The 19,726-nt window shown below is 39.0% G+C and overlaps 1 protein-coding gene across 2 annotated transcripts in view; it reads left to right on the forward strand.

Moving 5' to 3' along the window:
* The first annotated feature begins 1,975 nt into the window (after nucleotides 1-1,975).
* The window catches only part of M1AP (meiosis 1 associated protein), a 77,443-nt gene continuing 59,692 nt past the window's right edge, over nucleotides 1,976-19,726 (forward strand). For both annotated transcript variants that reach the window (XM_032880713.1, XM_032880714.1), the window contains exons 1-2: nucleotides 1,976-2,025; nucleotides 7,948-8,239. In XM_032880713.1, the coding sequence (XP_032736604.1) occupies nucleotides 8,000-8,239 (240 nt within the window). In that variant the 5' untranslated portion in view covers nucleotides 1,976-2,025; nucleotides 7,948-7,999. The remainder of the gene's footprint in view (nucleotides 2,026-7,947; nucleotides 8,240-19,726) is intronic.

Raw genomic sequence — 19,726 nt, forward strand, 5'->3', positions numbered from 1 at the left:
AGGATGAGTAGGCCTTTGAGAGCAAGGGACAAAGACTAATATGGATATATCCGCTTGGGAATCCTACAGACAAGACAAACACGAGCCTGAAAATAATCACTATCTCATCCCAATCCCTCCCTGTTCCTTCTTCCAGTACTTAGTACTCCAAAGTACTACCTAGCTTTGCAGGTAGTCTTTTCTTTCTCCTCTTTCATCCCCTAGATAATCTTTGGTTATCTAGGCTAAATAACAAATGTAACAAATTAACATCAAAATTTAGTGGCTTAAAACAATAAACATCTATTATCTCTCACAGTTTCCCTGTGTCAGGAATTCAACAATAACTTAGCTGAGTTGTCTAGCTCCCAATCTCTCAAGAGATTATAGGCCTGGGATGCCTGGGTGGTTCCGTTGGTTAAGCATCTGCCTTCAGCTCAGGTCACGATCCTGGGGGACTGGGATCCAGTCCTGCCTGGAACTTCTCAATCAGCAGGGAGCCTGCTTCTCCCTCTGCCTGCCACTTTCCCTGCTTGTGTGCTCTCTATCTCTGTCTCTCTCACTGACAAATAAGTAAATAAAATCTAAGAAAAAAAAAAAGAACTGTAGTCCTGATATTGGATGGGGCTACAGTCACATGAATGTTTGACTAGGGCTGGATGATCCACTTCCAGGATGGCTTAATTCCATGCCTGGTAAGTTGATAGTGGCTATTGGCAGTAAGTCTCAATTCCTTTCCATATGGACCTCTCCATGGGGTTGTTGGAATGTCCTCAAAATATAGTGTTACTTCTTCAAAGCGAGTGATCCAAAAAAGCAGGGTGAAAGTCACAATGTATTTTATAATCTAGTCTCAGAAGTAAAATATAATAACTTATGCCACATTCTGTCAGTCCCACAGAACAACTCTGATGCACTATGGGTAAGGACTACACAAAAGTGGAACACAAGAATTGCAGGGGTCCATCCTGGAGGCTGGCTACCATGTCCACATGTTAGCAGTCATCATGTCCTGTTAATTCTGCTTCATAAATAACTTAAATATGTCTTTTTCTTTCCATTATCATCATAGTTCAGGACCTTATTATTGCTCACCTACATTGTGCAATAGTTTCATTTAAAAACAACACAACAAAACCTGTCTCCAATCTCTCCCTTTCCAGATTGCCATCAGGGTACTCTCTCTAAAGTGCCCTTCTGGTTTATTCATTCACTAGTTATTGAGGACCTACTATGCGCTAGGCATTTTTAAAGTACCAGAGGTAAGAAGAAGATTAAGATACGGTTTCTACTGCTCGCTTGGGCAGCACATATACTAAAATAGTGACAATACAAAGAAGGGTAGCATGGGCCCTGAGCAAAGACACATAAAACATGGTTCCTGATTTCAAATTGCTTAGTCTACAAGGGGAAATAGACGTTTGAGATTGATACAGCAAACTACCAGGACACTCCTATCTCCACTGGATTTTGTCAAAGGTACTGTAAGGATCAACAGCAAGCAAATGAGAATGAGCATGAGTAGAGAGGGGCAGACCCTCTTGGAATGTAGAGGTTTGAAGACTTGAAAGAGCTTCTTAAGAGTAGACTAAACTCCATCAGGGCAGGGACCATAGTATGTCCACTGAACCGCAAGCCTAGCACAGTGCCTGACACGTAGTTTGCCCTCAACAAGTGTTTATTGGATAAGAGAGTGACTGACTAAGTGAATGAATGATGTGAAAGAGAAAGGTTAAAGCTAAGGACACAGCGGGGGTGCCACTGGCATGTGGAGGGGGTTGCGTTGCTGGAATATTTAACTGAGGGTAGAAGTTAGCTAACAAGGAAGTATCAAGTTTAGCATAGCATTCTCAACAGAGATCCAAAACTCTACCTCAGGGCCAAAGTAGAGCCATTTGCCTGGACCCCAAGGACTGGGGAGACTGTGGTCCTGAGGTAGACCCTGAGGCGGCCCCTGAGGCTGCGCGCGCAGCTAGCAGCACTGCGCAGTCGCCGCCCTCCTCACCCGGCGTGGCGCAGGCAAGCTTCGAGAGCCGAGAGGACCAGGTAATGGGGCCTCTGCCTTCCCAAGGAAGTGGGAACACCCTCACTCTTCCCTGCCTCTAGGCGGAGGAGGGCTGAGGGCCTCAGCGGGAGGACGGCGCCGAGGTCACGCGGGGGAAGAGCGCCTCGCAGGGTGGGCTTAGGCCGAGTTTGAGTCACCCTCAGGCAGGTTTTGGCGTCCAGGCCGGGGCAGCACCGACGCCCATCGTGGGCCCAGACCGCCTGTCCACTCACGTGTCTGAGGACCGCGACTCCACCTCGACTGGGCGGGTGCTCCCAGGCCTGGGGGCTGGGCTGCCAATTTGCGTGCACAGTGGGGGCGGTGCCTAGGCCCCTCGACTATTTGTGGGGGAGCCGACAATGTTTGAACCTCTTGTAAAGTCAAGAAAACAGTGGCCCTTTAGGGTCAAAAAAACCTGTTTTGATTTTTTTTCTATTTCTGTTAGTTAATTTTTATTTATTTATTTATTTATTTATTTATTTATTTTTATGAAGAAGTGCCTCAAGAAGGCAAAAGTGCTTAGGATTCAAGACATTTTAATGCGGCCCTGCAGGAGGGAGAACTCTTGAATCATTTATCAGACACTGGGTCATAAGAGCTATAAAGGCATAGTATATATATAAAGGCTCTTTTGTGAGGGAACAGAAAGGGGCCCTAACCTATAAAGGCCTAAAGTCAGAGACCTAAAGGATGAGTAGGATTAAGGAGGGTAATGATAGGAAAGAACTTTCAGCAGCTGCAGGAGCCACAATGGGAGGCCCACGCCTTTGTGGACCTAAAAGGTGCCTTGGGGGTGGGTTAGGGTGGGAGAGGGCTGGCAGGGGATGGCATGGCATGAGGATGGACACTTGGGAGGGAGATACATGCAGAACTTCAGAGCCAGGATAAAAATTTGTTCCAAATGTAATTGGAAGCCATTGAAGAGTTTTCAGTAAGGGAGTAACTTGATGGTTTTCAGTGGTTCAAGGCCCAGTTCCAGGTTTAACCAGTTTGCAGAGAGACACCAATAAGTGGGTGTTTGAACAAAAATGGTGAGTACAGGATCAAAAATAGTCAGATCCTGCTTAGCCTTATGCCCAGATGCATCAGATGCATGAATTGATCATGTTTGAGAGTAGAGGGAAGAGAACGGTCTCTTACTTCATTTGAACTACAGTCTTGGAATTGCACACAATGTGAGATCTAAAAATGACTTGTGCAAGCTGAAACCGTTCAAAGTGATCTTAACAATCAATGGGGGAAAGTTAGATTTGTTCCAGGACTTTTCAAATTGTCAAAATGTTAAAATCTGTCTTACTATCAGCTATAAGTGGGAAAAAAATATTAAAACTAGTATCTATTCAGCATAATGTAATTTAAAACACTGGAAATATTGGATATCAGAATGTTCTATTTCTTTGTAAAAAAAAAAAAAAAAAAAAAAAAAAACTTACCAGGAATAGTTTGGACAACCCTTGTGCTTGTCATCTTCTCATGGTATAATTTACGATCGAGCAAGCATCTTTTCTATGCCTTAGCTAATTGTCATACTCCTCTCTAAGTTTGGATCCACTTCCAACATTATATCCTTTGTGCTTTGAATTTTGTAAAATAGCTCCAAGAGTTCCTTTAATATGAAGATTTGTTTTGTTTTTTGTTTTTTTGCTGGTGACACTTTCTCTGGGCCATCTTCATGCTTTTTGTCACAACAATTTTCCCCATTTATGTTAAGTTCACCTTCACAAAGTCCTCTAGCTGCTTATCTAGAGTCTATCAAATGGTGGCATTGTTAGCATTCTCACAATCAGCTTTTTCTTCTGTAACTCCATTTATGTTCAACTTTGACTTTTTAGCATTACCATGTGTCATTTATTTGCTGTACTTTCATCTTGAAACGGCCAATTTTGGCCAATTTCCTCTTTAAATTATCCATTTTTGTAAAATGTCACATGGGCTTACCACTAGCAGACAAGGTAAAACAACTACACACTTTGTTATCTGTGCTTAAACTGAATAAGCATCTGCAGGGACCAGTCACTGACAAACTCTGAAAAAAGTGACATAATTGATCACTGATCATGATGAGCATCTGTTACTTCTGTAGTGATTTGTGGACTAAAGAGCTAGCTGTGATTTATATTTTATGTAGTTACTCACAGTTAATATTCCATGGTAACCAAAATTTGAACTATGTTGATGGGGACTGGTGTTAATTAACTAAACTATAGTAAGAGATTTGTATATATTGGAACCACACAAACTTAGAACTGCCTGTACTCTAAAATGACGAGAGCTTCAGATGTGAGGGAAGATGGCAAGGGGAGGGGAAGTAGAAGCTCATTCTACATTAAATAATAACTCTATCTGGGTGCCTGTCTGTGTGAATCTGTGTGCTAGTCTCAAATTCAGCATTACATTGATCCCATGCACTTAATTTAAAAGTACAGTAAATAGATATAATGTGCTTCTTGTTGAATACATTCGTCATTGATTTGGATTTCTAGTTCAAAATTACTTTTAATTGATTAGCATATTCATTCACTTATTTGTTCACTTGTACCCAGTACATAATTGGAGCCCAATAAAAAATTGCTGAATGAACAGATGCTGATTTCCACTAACCAAAAAGGAAAGTTTGAAGGGGAATAACTTCACAGAATAATTTTGAGGAGCACATTTATCTATGCACTCTTAGATCACTTTTCAAGATCCTAAATTCCAAAGTGTTTCTGAAAATTATCATAAATTATATTGTATTTCTCTTGGACCTGGGGAAATCAAATAAGTTTTTATTATCCTTGCACTCTTTAGCTAACAGGCAATTATATAGAATTATTTCAGTTCCCAGAGAGGATTTTTTTAATCTAAAAAATATTTTCTTTGGGGTACTTGGGTGCTCAGTCAGTTAAGCATCTGTCTTCAGCTAAGGTCATGATCCCAGGGTCCTGAGATCGAGCCCTGCATCGGGCTCTCTGCTCAGCCGGGAGTCTGCTTCTCCCTCTCTTTCTGCCCCTCTCCCCACTCATGTGTGCGCGTGTGCTCTTTCTCTCTCTCAAAAATAAATGAATAAAATATTTGAAGAAAATGTTTTCTTTTATGATCATCCTAATGTTCTTTTTGAAATATTTTATGATTGAATATAACATGTATAGAGAATATTTCATAAAATATGAACTTACAGCTTAATAATTATAAAGTGAGCACTTAGGTAATCACAAGGTCAAAATAGAACATTGACAGTCCCCCAAAACCTCCTCTTTTGTCCCTTCTCATCATGATGCTCCCCTTCTTTTCTAGAGAAAATTACTATCCTAATTTTATGATAGTTATTTCCTTGATTTTTAAAAACAGTTTAACTATTATGTACATATCTCTAAACAATATAGCTATTTGTGCTTATTTTTAAAATCTGTGTAAGTGGAATTGTACTATATGTATTCTTTGTGTCTTGCTTATGTTTCTTAGAGTCATCCATGTTGTCATATGTAACTACTTTCATTTTTTTAAAGGTTTTATTTGTTTATTTATTTATTTATTTGACAGAGCAATAAAGAGAGAACACAAGTAGACAGAGTGTAGGCCGAGGGAAAGGGAGAAGCAGGATCCCTGCTGAGCAGGGAGTCTGATGTGGGGCTCAATCCCAGGACCCTGGGATCATGACCTGAGCCAAAGGCAGCTGCTTAACTAACTGAGACACCCAGGTGCCCATGTTTCATTCATTTTTATTGCTATATGTGTAAATGTATCAGAATTTATCCATTCTAATATTGATTGACATTTGTGTTGTTTGCAGTTTGCAGTAACTGTGAACAAGACTGTTATGAATAATAATAGCCTTTTGCTGCTATGATCTGACTTTGTCCATGTGTCCTCGTGCATGTCATTATTCACAGGTTATATGATTATGGACAAAAAGTCCAAAAGGATTTACAGATAAATTATTATAATTAGTAAGAGAATACAGCAAGTTTGTGAAATACAAAATATACAAAAATCAATTTTATTTTTATATATTGGCAACAAACTAAAAATGAAATTTAAAAAGATGTCATGTAAATTAACATTAAAAAAATAAGCTCTCTCTGTGAGGCAGTAAAAAACCAATAAAGACAACTTTTTAAGCTACAAAAACATAAGTATCTAAGAATAAAATTTAACAAAAGATGAGACCTTTGGGAAAAATTATAAAATTGTATATTCTTTTAGATTTTCCAAAGATATAATCATATCATTTACAGATAATAACAGTTTTCTTTCTTCCACTGCAATGCATTATATTTACTTATGTTGCCTTATTGCTACCTTCACTACAGTGTTGAATAGAAGTAATGAGAGCAGTCCTCTTGTCTTGGATGGAAACTTTCAACATCACCATTAAGAATGATATTTGCTTTTGGGGCACCTGGGTAGTTCAATCAGTTAAGCATCCGACTCTTGATTTCTGCTCAGGTCATGATCTCAGGGTTGTGAGATTAAGCCCCGTGTGGGGCTCTGCTCTAGGTGTGGATCCTGCTTAAGATTCTCCCTCTCCCTCTACCACACCTCCCTAAAAGATACTTGCTTTAGATTTTTGTGAACATATTTATGAGATTATTTCTATCATCTGTTCCTGGTTTGAGTCTTTATCACGCATGAGTGTTAAGTTTTAACAAAAGTTTTTCTGCATCTAATGAGATGATCATATCATTTTTCTCATGTAATCTTTTAATGTGATGAATTACAGTGACTGTTTAACTTTATATCAACATTTTGTTCTTGCAGTAAACCCAACTTGGTCATGATGTATTACTTGTTTTATGTATTGCTGTTTTCAATTTGTTTGTATTTGTTCAGGAGTTTTACATCTAGGTTTGTGGATGAGGTTGCCCCACAACCTTACAATATTCTTATCTGATTATGGTATCAAAGGTTATGTTAACGTAGTAAAACTAATAGAGTGGTAATTCTCCTATTCTCTGAAAGACTTTGTTTAACATTGCAATTCTTGGTCTTTGAAAATTTGATTGAACTCTTCAGTGGAATCATCCAGCCCTGTAGTTTACTTTGTGGGGAGATACTTGACTACCAATTAAATTTCTTCAATAGTTACAACTATTTAGGTTTTTTAATGTTCTTTTTGATCTAGAATTGGTTAGATATTTTCTTATAGTGATTTTTCTACTTTATCAAATTTATTGGCATAAAGTTGTAAATTACATCTTTCCATAATCATTTACAATTTACAGCATTTACAAATACGTACGGATGTCCCCTTCTCAGTCCTAATATTGGTTCTATGTTTTCATTGTTCTCCTTTCCGAGTCTCAGCCCTGGGGATAGATGTGAATAGCCAGAAAGAAAGAAAACAAGGGTGTTGGAGATAGAAAAAACAGTATGAGCAAACACACTGAAATGAATGATATATTCGGTTTTAGTCAATGAAAATCTTAAGGTGAAGAATAGCCTTAAGTAAGGCTGAAGGTCAAGTCATAAAGGGTCTTGAATGGATCTTGTGGGAGAAAACTTGGTCATATTTTTATTTTTAAGAATTACTATGTACCAAATAAACACTGTGCTAAACATTGGTAGATAAAGTTGACAAGACAAGTTCTCCAGTCTTGGGAAGCTCACAATGTAGTGGGAGAGGCAGTTGTAGAAACAAATCATAGAATACAGTACAATAAATCCTGAAAAAGAAAGAAAGTTTATGAGAGCATATACTGAAATTTGGCCTTTGTGTCTCTTTTTATTTAGTTCCACTCAGCATCTGCAAGCACTCTCAGCCTTACATTACAGGTAAACATGGAGATCCCTTGGGAGCTGTTAAGATGGGGTAGCCTAGAGAACTTGAGTTAGTACCCAGTCTGACTCCTTTCTAGACTCAGTTCACTAAGCCTATGTTCATCATTTCAACCAAGCATAATCCAGTTTTATGAAAGCCAGTGATTTCTCTTTCTTCCCTGTAGGTATAGAGAATTTCCAGGTAGTGGCTGCAGTTCCACCTCTGGTCTGGTTACCATGTATCATGGGCGAAGCACTGGTAAAGGACCCACCACTCCCACGCAGATTTACCAGCAACCTCCAAGGCTTCTCATGGTGCACATTGCTCTACCATCCTGGGCTGACACCTGCTCCAACCTCTGTGAGGCTCTGCAAAACTTTTTCTCTCTAGCTTGCAGCTTGATGGGCCCCAGCCGCATGTCCCTCTTCAGCTTATACGTGGTACAAAATCAGCATGAGTGTATCCTTCCCTTTGTGGTGAGTATATCTATATTTGATCATTTTATCCTGAAAATAAATATGAGGTTTCTGGGGCAGAGATCACAGTTATTAGTACTTACAGTAACAACTATGCTCATACCTCACACCCAATACCCCACAGGCAACGCAGGAGAGACAGATGTCATCCTGCACACGAAGGGTTTATGTAGAGGCTGCTTTTAGGCCACAGGCTTGAGCAATGGGAAGTTGATAAAGGCAGAAGGTCCCATAGCCACCACCTGGATGAAAACAGACAAGCCCATCAGACAACCCACCTCAAAATATCCATAAGCCCTAACTGACCAATGGGCTACTTAACCAGGCACAGCTACCAAAAAAGGGGAAATTCCATACAACCCATACATCCTCACATTCCCCATACATTCTCACCTTCCCACTTTAAGTACAGCCCCACTCACTGCCTCCTTGCAGGCAGTCTCTCCTTCGCAGTCCTGCCCCCTGCTTCCTTTTGGGTGTATTCAATAAACTTCTATCTCCTTTGTCTGCCTCACATTGGCTTCACCTGATTGTCGCCCCCATATTTGGGGGCCCCCATCTGATCGAGAGAGACACCACAGTTTATACTGCAGAAAAGGAACTCCATAATTATTAATCTGAGAGTAAAAATAGGTCACATCTTGCCCTGTTCCACTCCTTAGATGGAGAGAAACCTTGGTATTTACAGTACTTTGGAATGTAAGCAACCCACTCCTTTCATCCCCCTTTGAAAAGCAAATACAGGGAACTAAGTCAAGTGTCTTCAGAGGTCTCTGGCTAGTAAATCACCCTTTAATTTATAAGACGTTTCCTTTAACTGAATTTCTAGCTTTCTTTGATCAGAAAGTCTAACTATGAAGACACATGAAAGTATTTTCTCTACAGTTCCCTATAGGATTCAGGTGAAAAACCCTCCAAGATTTCAGAAGGCAAATGCTGGGCCCAGGGTTGGGGGGTGCTTTTATGAAGCTTTTTTCAGACAACTGTCTCTCCTCCTCCTCAAAGAAATCACTAAAAAATATTTTTTTAAATGCAAATCTTCACTTATATAAAGTTCAGAATCACAGGGATGGGAAAGACTTTAGAGGTTCTAGTGCATCTTTTTCCTAAGGTCACCATGCTGCTGGGATAGTCAGAGAAGGCCTAGTGGAAAATCACAACTTTTATCTCTACCTGGTGGGAATAAGACCTCCTCCCCCTAGGGTCTATGGAAACAACAGAGACTGGACTCCTACCCACCTACCCAACATTCACTGGATATCTCTGCCCCTCCCTATAGAGGTGTTGTCTGAGGAGACGGAGTGGAGGCCCTATGGGAGCTACAGTAAGGTGTGGTGTCTGTCTCAGTCATATGGGGACCCCCAAATGTGAAGCAAACCTATGGGGTGGAAGTGGGCATGGGCGTTGAGGATGGAAGTGGGCATGGGCTGTGAAAGGATTCACCGGAGACAGAACAAAGGAGATAGAAGTTTATTGAATACGTCCATAAGGGAGCAGGGAGTGGGATAGAAAAGGAGAGACTTCAGCAAGGAGGCAGTGAGTGGGACTATACTTAAAGCAGGAAGATGAGGAGGTATGGGGATGTATAAAATTTTCCTGTTTTTGGTAACTGTGCCTAGTTGTAAGTATCCCATTTGTCAGTTATGGTCTATGGATATTTTGAGGTGGATCTCCTGATAAACCTGCCTGTATTCAGCCAAGGGTTGGGATCAGTTTGGGCCCTTTTGCCTCGCTTTATATTCCATTGCTCAAGCCTGTCACCCAAAAACGGCCTCCACATGAGGTACCTTTTTACCTCCAAGGCAGGGTGATGTCAGTGAAGGCCTAGCGGAAAGCCAGCACTTTTTTTTTTTTATTAACATGTAATATATTATTTGTCTCAGGGATACAGGTCTGTGATTCATCAGTGTTATGCAATACACAGTGCTCACCACAACACATACCCTCCCCAGTATCCATCACCCAGCTACCCCATCCCTCCCACCCTCTTGCACTGCAGCAACCTCAGTTTGTTTCCTGAGAGTGAGTCTCTTATGATTTGTCTCGTTCTTCTTGTTTCATTTTCCTCTCTTCCCCTATGATCCTCTGCCTTGTTGCTCAAATTCCACTTATCGTTGATATCATATGATAATTGTCTTTCTCTGATTGACTTACTTCACTTAGCATAATACCCTGTAGTTCCATCCACGTTGTTGCAAATAGCAAGATTTTATTTTTGATGGCTGCATAATTATTCCAATGTATGTATCTGTGTATATATACACATATATATGTGTGTGTGTGTGTGTGTGTGTGTGTGTGTGTGTGTGTGTGTATATATATATACACACACACCACATCTTCTTTATCCATTCATTTGTCATTCATTGGACATCTGGGCTCTTTCCAGATGTTGTGGACGTATCCACAATATATTGGGGTGCAGGTGCCCCTTTGAATGACTCATTTGTATCTTTGGGGTAAATACCCTGTAGTGCAATTTCTGGGTCATAGGGTAGCTCTGTTTTCAACTTTTGAGGAGTCTTCATACTGTTTTTCAAAGTGGCTGCACCAGGTTTTATTCCCATCCACAGTGTAGGAGGGTTACCCTTCCTCCACATCCTCACGAACATCTGTTGTTTCCTGACTAAATTTTAGCCATGGTGACTGGTGTGAGGTGGTATCTTATTGTGGTTTTGATTTGTATTTTTCCGATGCCGAGTGATGTTGAGCACTTTTTCATGTGTCTTTTGGCTATTTGAATATCTTTTTTGCAGTAATGTCTGTTCATGTCTTCTGCCCTTTTCTTGATTGGATTATTTGTTCCTTGGGTGTTGAGTTTGATAAGTTCTTTATAAATTTTGGATACTTGGATCCCAGGGTGGCTCAGTTGGTTAAGCATCTGCCTTCCGCTTAGGTTGTGATTTGTGGGTCCTGGGATAGAGTCCCACATCAGGATCCTTGCTCAGCAGGGAGCCCGCTTCTCCCTCTCCCTCTGCCTGCCACTCCCCCTGCTTGTGCTCTCTTTCTCTCTCTCTCTCTCTCTCTCTCTCTTCTCTGGCAAATAAGTGAATACATAAAATCTTTATAAATAAATAAATTTTTTATACTAACCCTTTATCTTGTACGTCATTTGCGAATAATTTCTCCCACTCTGTCAGTTGTCTTTTGGTTTTGTTGACTGTTTCCTTTGCTGTGCAAAAGCTTTTTATTTTGATGAAGTCCAAATAGTTAATTTTTGCCCTTGCTTCCCTTGCTTTTGGTGTTGTGTCTAGGAAGACGCTGCTGCAGCCAAGGGTGAAGAGGTTGCTGCGTGTGTGCTCCTCAAGGATTTTGATGAATTCCTATCTCACATTTAGATCTTTTATCCATTTTGAGACTTTTTTTGTGTATGGTATAAGGAAATGATCCAGTTTCATTCTTCTGCATGTGGTTTCTGATTTTCTCAACACCATTTGTTGAAGAGACTTGTCTTTTTTCCATTGGATATTCTTTCCTGCTTTGTTGAAGATCAGTTGACCATAGAGTTGAGAGTCCTTTCTGAGTTCTCTATCCTGTTCCATTGATTTATGTGTTTTTATGCCAGAACCAGGCTGTCTTGACGATTACAGTCTAGTAATAGAGGTTGAAGTCCGGAGTTGTGATGCCATCAGCTTCGGTTTTCTTTTTCAACATTCCTCTGGCTATTCAGGGTCTTTTCTGGTTCCACACAAATTTTAGGATTATTTGTTCCATTTCTGTGGAAAAAGTCGATGGTATTTTGATAGAGATTGCACTGAATGTGTAGCTTGCTCGAGGTAGCATAGACATTTTCACAATATTTGTTCTTCTAATCCATGAGCATGGAAATTTTTTCTGTTTCTTTGTGTCTTCGTCAATTTCTTTCATGAGTATTCTATAGTTTTCTGAGTATAGATCCTTTACATCTTTAGTTAGATTTTTCCTAGTTATCTTATGGTTTTTGGTGCAACTGTAAAGGGGATCAACTCCTTACTTTCTCTTTCTTCTGTCTCATCATCAGTCTATAGAAATGCAACTGATTTCTGTGCATTGATTTTATATCCTGCGACTTTACTGACTCCTGTATGAGTTCTAGTAGTTTTGGGGTAGAGTCTTTTGTGTTTTCCACATAAAGTATCATATCATCTGCAAAGAGTGAGAATTTGACTTCTTTGCTGATTCGGATGCCTTTGGTTTTTTTTGTTGTTGTTGTCTGATTGCTGAGGCTAAGATTTCTAGTACTATATTGAATAGCATTGGTGATAGTGGACATCCCTGCTGTGTTCCTGAGCTTAGGGAAAAAGCTCTCAGTTTTTCCCCACTGAGAATGATATTCTCTGAGGTTTTTTCATAGATGGCTTTTATGATATTGAGGTATGTACCCTCTATCCCTACGCTGTGAAGAGTTTTAATCAAGAAAGAATGCTGTACTTTGTCAAATGCTTTTTCTGCATTTATTGAGAGTATCATATGGTTCTTGTTCTTTCTTTTATTAATGTTATGGATCAAGTTGATTGATTTATGGATGTTGAACCAACCTTGCAACCCAGGAATAAACCCCACGTGGTCATGGTGAATAATCCTTTTAATGTACTGTTGGATCCTATTAGCAGTATTTTGGTGAGAATTTTTGCATCAGTGTTCATCAGGGATAGTGGTCTGTAATTCTCCTTTTTGGTGGGATTTTTGTCTGGTTTTGGCATCAAGGTAAAGCTGGCCTCATAAAACGAGTTTGGAAATTTTCCTTCCATTTCTATTTTTTGGAACAGTTTCAGAAGAATAGGCATTAATTCTTCTTTAAATGTTTGATTGAATTCCTTTGGGAGCCCTGGTCTTGGGCTCTTGTTTGTTGGGAGATTTTTGATTCCTGCTTCAATTTCCTTGCTGGTTATGGGTCTATTCGGGTTTTCTGTTTCTTTCTGGTTAGTTTTTGTAGTTTCTACATCTCTAGAATACATCCATTTCTCCCCGATTATCTAATTTGTTGGCATATAGTGGCTCATAGTATGTTCATATAATTGTTTGTATTTCTTTGGTGTTGGTTGTCATCTCCTCTTTCATTCATGATTTTATTTATTTGCGTCCTTTCTCTTTTCTTTTTGATAAATCTGGCCAGGGGTTTATGAATCCTACTGATTCTTTCAAAGAACCAACTCCTAGTTTCGTTGATCTGTTCTACTGTTCTTTTGGTTTCTATTTCATTGATTTCTGCTTAATCTTTATTACTTCTCTTCTCCTGCTGGGTTTAGGCTTTATTTGCTGTTCTTTCTCCAACTCCTTTAGGTGTAAGGTGAGGTTGTATATTTGAGAACTTTTTTTGGTTTCTTGAGAAAGGCTTGTATTGCCATGTACTTCCCTCTTTAGACAGCCTTTGCTGCATCCCAAAGATTTTGAATAGCTGTGTTTTCACTTTCATTTGTTTCTATGATTTTTTAAAATTCTTTAATTTCCTGGTTGACCCATTCATTCTTAGTAGGATGTTCTTTAGCTTCCATGTATTTGAGTTCTTTCCAACTTTCCTCTTGTGATTGAGTTTGAGTTTCAAATCATTATGGTCCAAAAATATGCAGAGAATGGTCCCAATCATTTGGTACCCGTTGAGACCTGATTTGTGACCCAGGATGTGATCTATTTCAGAGAATGTTCCACGTGCACTAGAGAAGAATGTGTATTCTGTTGCTTTGGGATGGAATGTTCTGAATATATCCGTGAAGTTCATCTGGTCCAGTGTGTCATTTAAAACCCTTATTTCCTTGTTGATTTTTTTTTAAAGATTTATTTATTTATTTATTTATTCATTTGACAGAGAGAGTGAGCAAGCAAGAGAGGGAATACAAGCATGGGGAGTGGGAGAAGGAGAAGCAGCTTCCCATGGAGCAGGGATCCTGATGCAGGCTCAATGTGATCGTGACTAGAGCCAAAGGCGAACTCTTAATGACTGAGCCACACAGGCACCCCTCCTTGTTATCTTTTGCTTAGATGATTTGTCCATTTCAGTGAGGGGGGTGTTAAAGTCCCCTACTATTATTGTATTATTTGTGTTTCTTTGATTTCCTTATTAATTGACCTATATAATTGGCTCCTTCCATGTTAGGGGCATAAATATTTACAGCTGTTAGATCCTCTTGTTGGTTAAACCCTTTAAGTATAATATAGTGTCCTCCTTCATCTCCTATTACAGTCTTTGGTTTAAAATCTCATTTGTCGGGGCACCTGGGTGGCTCAGTGGGTTAAAGCCTCTGCTTTCGGCTCAGGTCATGATCCCGGGGTCCTGGGATCAAGCCCCACATCGGGCTCTCTGCTCGGCAGTTGGCCTGCTTCCCCCTCTCTCTCTGCCTGCTTCTCTGCCTACTTGTGATCTCTGCCTGACTTGTGATCTCTGTCTATGAATAAATAAATAAAATCTTTAAATAAAATAAAATAAAATCTCATTTGTCTAATATAAGGATTGCCACCCCAGCTTTCTTTTGTTGTCCATTAGCATGATAAATTGTTTTCCCACCCCCTCATTTCAATCTGGAGGTGTCTTTGCATCTAAAATGAGTCTCTTGCTGACAGCATATTGATGGGTCTTGCTTTTTTATCCAATCTGATACCCTGTATCTTTTGATTGGGGCATTTAGCCCATTTACATTCAGGGTAACTATTGAAAGATAGGAATGTAGTGTGATTGTATTGCTTGAAGTAATTGCCTCTGTTCCTTTCTGGTCTATGTTACCTTTGAGCTCTCTCTGCTTTAGAGGACCCATTTTCAATATTTTTTGCAGGGCTGGTTTGGTGTTTGCAAATTCTTTTATTTCTCATTCTATTTTCAGTGACAGCCTAGCTGGATAAAGTATTCTTGGCTGCATATTTTTCTCATTTAGTACCATGAAGATATCATGCCAGTCCTTTCTGGCCTGCTACGTCTCTGTGGATAGGTCTGCTGCCAACCTAATGTTTCTACTGTTGTAAGTTATAGACATCTTGTCCCAAGCTGTGAAAACCCAGGACTTCTATGGCCATCTGATGGTAATGAAACTTCCCCATCCCAGGGTGTCAGTGGGAACCATGTAGAAAGCCTAAATTTCCACTCCCACCCAGAAGTAACAAGGCATCCTTCCCTCTAGGCTCAGAATCAGAAGCCAGAGTCACACTCCAACCTGGCTCACTTCCCCCATTAGCACAGTATCAGGAGAAGCCTGCTAAAGCAGAAGATTGAAATAAGATCCAGAGTTCTGTAATACCTAAAATGTCCAAAATACGATAAAAAGTCACTTGTTATATCAAGAACCAGAGGGGTGTCTAGGTGGTTCAGTCAGTTAAGTGTTTGCCTTCAGCTCAGGTCATGATCCCAGGGCCCTGGGATCAAGCCCCACATCAGGCTCCTTGCTTAGCAGGGAGCCTGTTTCTCCCTCTCCTTCTGCCTGTCCCTCCCCCGTCTTATGCTTGCTTAATGTCTCTCTCTCTGTCTCTGTCTCTCTCTCTCTCTGTCAAATAAATAAATAAAATCTTAAAAAAAGAAAAAAAAGAACCAGAAAAATCTCAACATGAATGAGAAGACAACAGGCACCAACACTGAGATGACACAGATACTGGAATTATCTGAAAAAAAAAAAAAAAAAAAAAAAAAACAGAAACAACCATTGTAAAAATGCTTCAGCAAGCACTTATGAACATTCTTGGAATAGATGGAAAAATAAAAAGTCTCACCAAAAAAAAAGGAAAGGTAAAGAAGAGCCAAGAGCATCTGGGTAGCTCAGTTATTAAGTGTCTGCCTTCAGCTTAGGTCATGATCCCAGGATCCTGGGATCAAGCCCTGCATCAGTCTCCCTGCTCAGCAGGAAGCCTGCTTCTCCATCTCCCACTCCCTCTGCTTGTGTTCTCTCTCTCACTGTCTCTTTCTGTCAAATAAATAAATAAAATCTTTTAAAAAAAAGAAAAAAAACAAAGAAGAGCCAAGTAGATATTTTATTTTTTTTAAGATTTTATTTATTTATTTGAGAGAGTGAGTGAAGGGGGAGGAAGGAGCAAGGAGAGTGGCAGGCAGAGGGAGAAGCAGACTCCCAGCTGAGCAGGGAGCCCTACATGGGTCTCCATTCTAGAACTCCAAGATCATGACATGAGCCAAAGACATTTAACTGACTGAGCCACCCAGGTACCCCCAAATAGACATTTTAGAACTGAAAAATACAATAACCAAAATTTAAAAAGCAAAAATCTTTAATGGATGGGCTCAACAGCAGAATAGAGAGGACAGAGAAAAGAATCAGTGAACATGAAGAAATTACCCAATCTGAGTAAGAGAAAGAAGACAGACTTTAAAAAATGAGCAAACCCAGGGACACCTGGGTGACTCAGTTGGTTGGACGACTGCCTTCGGCTCAGGTCATGATCCCGGAGTCCCGGGATCGAGTCCCGCATCAGGCTCACAGCTCCATGGGGAGTCTGCTTCTCCCTCTTGACTTTCTCCTTGCTCATACTCTATCTCACTGTCTCTCTCTCAAATAAATAAATAAAATCTTTAAAAAAAAAATGAACAAACCCATAGGGACTTGTAAGACTCTAACAGAAGATCTAAATTTCATATCATCAAAGTTCAAGAGGAAAGGGGAAGAGGGTGGGGCTGAAAAATATTTAAAGAAATAATCACTGAAAATTTACCAAATTTGTAAAAAGTTATAAACCTAGATATTCAAGAGATTGGTGAGCCCAAAAGAGGATAAATGCAAATAAATCTGTTCTTAGACACATCATAACCAAACTTCTAAAAACTAAAGCCAACTCTTTTTTTTTTTTTAAGATTTTTATTTATTTATTTTGACAGACAGAGATCACAAGTAGGCAGAGAAGCAGAGAGAGAGAGAGGAGGAAGCAGGCTCCCTGCTGAGCAGAGAGCCCGATGTGGGGCTCGCAGGACCCTGGAATCACGACCCACTGAGCCACCCAGGCGCCCCCTAAAGGCCAACTCTTGAAAGCAGAGCACTACCATCTTACCTATAAGGGGAAAACAATCAAGTAACAATAGCTTTTATCATCAGAAACCATGGAGACCAGAGGAAATGTCACATTTCACATTTTTCAAATGCTAAAAGAAAAGAATCCTTGATAGAACTCTGTATCCAGTGAAAATATCCTAAGGAGTGAATCAGAAATGAAGATATTCTTGGATAAAGGAAAACTAAGAGAATTTGTCATCAGCAGATCTACCTTAACAGAATGGTAAAGGAAGATCTTGAAACAGAAAGGAAATTATAAAAGAAAAAATCTTGGGATATCCAGAAGGAAGAAAGAACAATGGAAAGAATAAAATATAGATAAATATAATAGACTTTCTATTGAGCTTTCTAAATTATATTTGACAGTTAAAGCAAAACTTGTAACATTGTCTGATGTGGATGTTAATGTATGTAGAGGAAATATTTAAAATAATTGTATTATAAACAGGAAAAAGTAAAGAGAACTTCTACATAAAATATATATATAATGTAACACTTAGAGCAACCACTTAAAGATCAATACAAAGACACTCAAATACTATAGATAAATCAAAATGGAATTCTAAAAAATTCTTTAAAAAACTTAAGTAACCCACAGTCAGATAGGTAAAAGAAAACAGAGAAACAAAAACAACAACAAATAAATTGGCAGGTTGACATAACAATAGCTACATTAAATGAAAATGGTCTAAGTATATCAATTAAAAGACATAGGTTGGCAGAGTGGGTAAAAATGACCCAGATATATATGCTATCTATAAGAAACTAATTTCAAACACAGCAGAATTAGGTTGGAAAGTATAGGGTTGAAAAAGATATACCCTGATACATTAACCAAAACAAACCAGAAGTTGCTATATTAATATATAGTAGACTTCAGAACAAAGAATATCAGGTAGAGAAAGGAATATTAAATGATGATAAAAGAATCAAACCAAGAAGAAAAAATAGCAATCTTACATGTGTGCACACTGAACAAAAGAGCTGCAAAATATGTGAAGCAAAAACTGATAGAACTGAAAGAAGAAATAAACAAATCCACAATTAAACCTGGAGGCTTCAGATGTCCTCTTGACAATTAGAACAACTAGAAGAGAAAAATCTACAAGTAGCCAATAGGATCTAATCAACATTTATAGTATATTCCACTCAACAAGAGCAGAATACACAATCTTTTCAAGCACCCACAGAACACTTTTTGACCATATCCTGGGCCATAAAAGAATCTTCAACCAATTTGAAAGAATTTGAAGTCATACACAATTTGTTCTCTAACCATAGTAGAGTCAAACTAGAACTCAATAACAGAAACATAACCGTAACATCTCCAAACACTTGGAAACTAAACAACACATTTGCAGATAACTCATGGATCAAAGAAGAAATGGCAAGGGAATATTTTAAAATATATTGAATTGCATGAACATTTAAATGCTACATATCAAAATGTGTGGAATTCAGCTAAAGTGGTGCTAAGAGGGAGATTTATAGCACTAAATGCTTACATTAAAAATGGAAATATAGGGGCACCTGGGTGGCTCAGTCGTTAAGTGTCCGTCTTCAGCTCAGGTCATGATCTCAGGGTCCTGGGATCGAGCCCTACAAGGGGCTCCCTGCTCAGCAGGAAGCCTGCTTCTCCCTCTCTCACTCCCCCTGTTTATGTTCTCTCTCTTTCTCTCTCTCTCTCTCTCTCTCTCTCTGTCAAATACATAAATAAATCATTTAAAAAAAGAAATGGAAATATATAATTCAAAATCAGTAACATAAGATCACACCTCAGGAAACTAGAAAAGGAGGAACAAAAACCCAAAGCAAGCTGGAGGTAGGAAATAATAAAACATATAAATGAATAAAATTGAAAACAGAGAAAAGGAAAATGATGAAACAAAAAGCTGATTCTTCAAAATGATCAGTTAACATTGACAAACCTCTAGCAGGATGTGAATCTACAGGAGTGGTAATATGGCATAGAACTCAAAGCAAACATTGTAGCAAGGTCAATTTCTTGTTTTAAAATTGAGCTATAGTTATGTAAGTCGCAAGCACTGGAAGAAACTAGGTGAAGGGTACATAGGACCTCTCTACAATTTTGCAACTTTCTGTGGATCTATAAGTATTTCTAAATAAAAAGCTAAAGAAAAACAAAGGTGATTTTACACACTCACTAGAATGGCTACAATGAAAAAGGAAATCCTGACAAGCAATACCAAGTGTTGGTGACAATAGGAAGAAACTATAACCCTAGTTCATTGCTAACAGTAAGATAAAATGATACAACCACTTTGGAAAATAGTTTGTCAAATTCTTAAAAAGTTAAATATACAACTTCCATGTAACCTAACAGTTCCACTCCCAGAAATCTAACCAAGAGAAATGAACAGAAATCCACAGCAACACATTTACATGAATGTTCATGGCAGCATTATTCATAATAGCCACAAACTGTAAACAGTTTAAATGTCTATTAACTGGTGAATAGATAAACAAAATGTATAATTCTCACTGTATATAATCTGTGATTATATATACC

This window comes from Lontra canadensis, unplaced genomic scaffold, assembly GCF_010015895.1.
Source record: "Lontra canadensis isolate GAN:19392208 unplaced genomic scaffold, GSC_riverotter_1.0 scaffold71, whole genome shotgun sequence".
Taxonomy (NCBI): domain Eukaryota; kingdom Metazoa; phylum Chordata; class Mammalia; order Carnivora; family Mustelidae; genus Lontra; species Lontra canadensis.